General features: G+C 41.2%; 1 protein-coding gene across 1 annotated transcript in view; it reads right to left on the bottom strand.

The window, feature by feature from the left end:
- Positions 1-536: 536 nt before the first annotated feature.
- LOC106533535 (histidine--tRNA ligase, cytoplasmic) overlaps positions 537-1,685 on the bottom strand; it is a gene marked incomplete at its 5' end in the record, with an annotated part of 4,356 nt that continues 3,207 nt past the window's right edge. The window contains 1 exon segment of the mRNA XM_014029881.1: positions 537-884. Within this exon segment, the coding sequence (XP_013885335.1) occupies positions 825-884 (60 nt within the window).

Here is a 1,685-nt window from a genome sequence, read left to right as displayed (position 1 = left end):
CAGGCAAGCCTCGTTGAAATGGCAGATCTGTTTTCCAAGGGAGGCCTGTTCCTGAAGACAACCTGTTGTACAATAAATACTAAAATGAAGAAAATAAAAACTGCCCTTAAAATTCTCTCTCATTATTCTGGAGTTTAGCAAATAGAAAAATTTTGTTAACTGTAACAGACCTAAAACCAGAAACGTTTATTCACATTTCATGTTGGAGAGTGTGAAAAAAGTGTCTTTTTTATATATTATGTAAACTTCTGGTTTGAACTGTTTTATGAACTTGATCCAAACTGTGGAAAGTCAGGTTTTAATATATATTAAAAGTATTTGGTAAATTTAATGGCGACATAAAGAGACACAGCAGCAGTCTGAGCTCATTGTGGGATATTTTTGAAGTCAGCATGATTGGATGGTCAACCTCATCCCGCAGAGACATGAGCTTTCAGAAAACTAAATAAAACATGGAGCACAACCCATTAAATGAGACTTCTCCCTGTGTACAACTACAGCTAAAGGTAGCGTTCCTTGAAGACATGCTGAGTTTGTAACGGTTTCAAAGCATGTTTATTGTTTATTCCAGGTTAGCATCTTTGTTTGAAACATACAGAAGTGAAGGAAGTGAAGCTTGGTCCTGGACACATGAAACGTCCAGACTACAGAGAGCTGCAATGAAGGACCGGTTCACCACAGAACGTATGGATGTATGGGGTTGATGAGTTTAAAGAAGCTGTGGACCAGGAGCAGCTCCTCTGGGAGGCGGTCCAGGTCCAGTCCACATGGCTGCCAGCAGAATCAGGTCCATCATACTTCACTAATGACTGCAAGTCCTCTGATCAGGCCTGAGAGGTCCTCCTCCTGATCTCACTGATGACATCATCTCGAGGCACATCCACCTGTGGAGACATGAAGACATTAACCCTTTGTCTGCCGGGTTCAGAGCTTCACTTCACTTCAAACCTCAGTCAAAGCTGAAATAACCACAGCAAGTTGGACTTTGTGGGTCTGAAGAGGCTTTTAGGTATTATGGAGGACATCTTTGAACCATGGTGGATTTAAAGATTAAATATTTTTAGTGGTGATTGATTAAATGCTGCAGAAGGTCAGAGTGTGCAGGAGTTGTAGCAGAGGTGAAACACAGAACAGTTTATATCCAGACAGGAGATACTGACACACGAGCCAATCAGCTTCCAGGAAGCACAGCTGCTCAGACCTCCGGGGTAGGGTCTGGATCTCAACAGAGGACCAGGTGGTCTTATAACCAGGATACACCCTGTGAGAAAGTCCAGATCACCTCTGAACCTGAGGATCTGATCCAGTGTGTGTGTGTACTTGTTCCTACTACAGAGTGAGGACCATTTGCACCAAAGTTACCATCAAAGTGAGGTCTTTGATGTCCTCCCTTTGTTTGCAGCTCTGCTGGGTTTTACTAGTTAGGGCATTCATACTACTGAGATCATTTCACAATTTTATGCTAATTCAACAATACATCAACGTTCAGCTCATTCAGGACATCCCAGCTATGACTTTTGGTATTTCTGCTATTTATACTTTTTAGCCACTTTTTTTAGCCATTGAAAATGAATGGTGCTATTTTCAACAAGCTTAAAATCTTTCAAAACGTTTCTAAATCTTTGCAGCACCTTACACAATTTGTTCTGGTTATACTCTTTTAACTTCCTTGTGCTGGTTTTAGC

The sequence above is a fragment of the Austrofundulus limnaeus genome, unplaced genomic scaffold (genome assembly GCF_001266775.1).
Source record: "Austrofundulus limnaeus strain Quisiro unplaced genomic scaffold, Austrofundulus_limnaeus-1.0 Scaffold963, whole genome shotgun sequence".
In the NCBI taxonomy this organism is placed as follows: domain Eukaryota; kingdom Metazoa; phylum Chordata; class Actinopteri; order Cyprinodontiformes; family Rivulidae; genus Austrofundulus; species Austrofundulus limnaeus.
The sequence above is the reverse complement of the archived record's forward strand: the minus strand, read 5'-3'. Positions and strand labels throughout refer to the sequence as shown.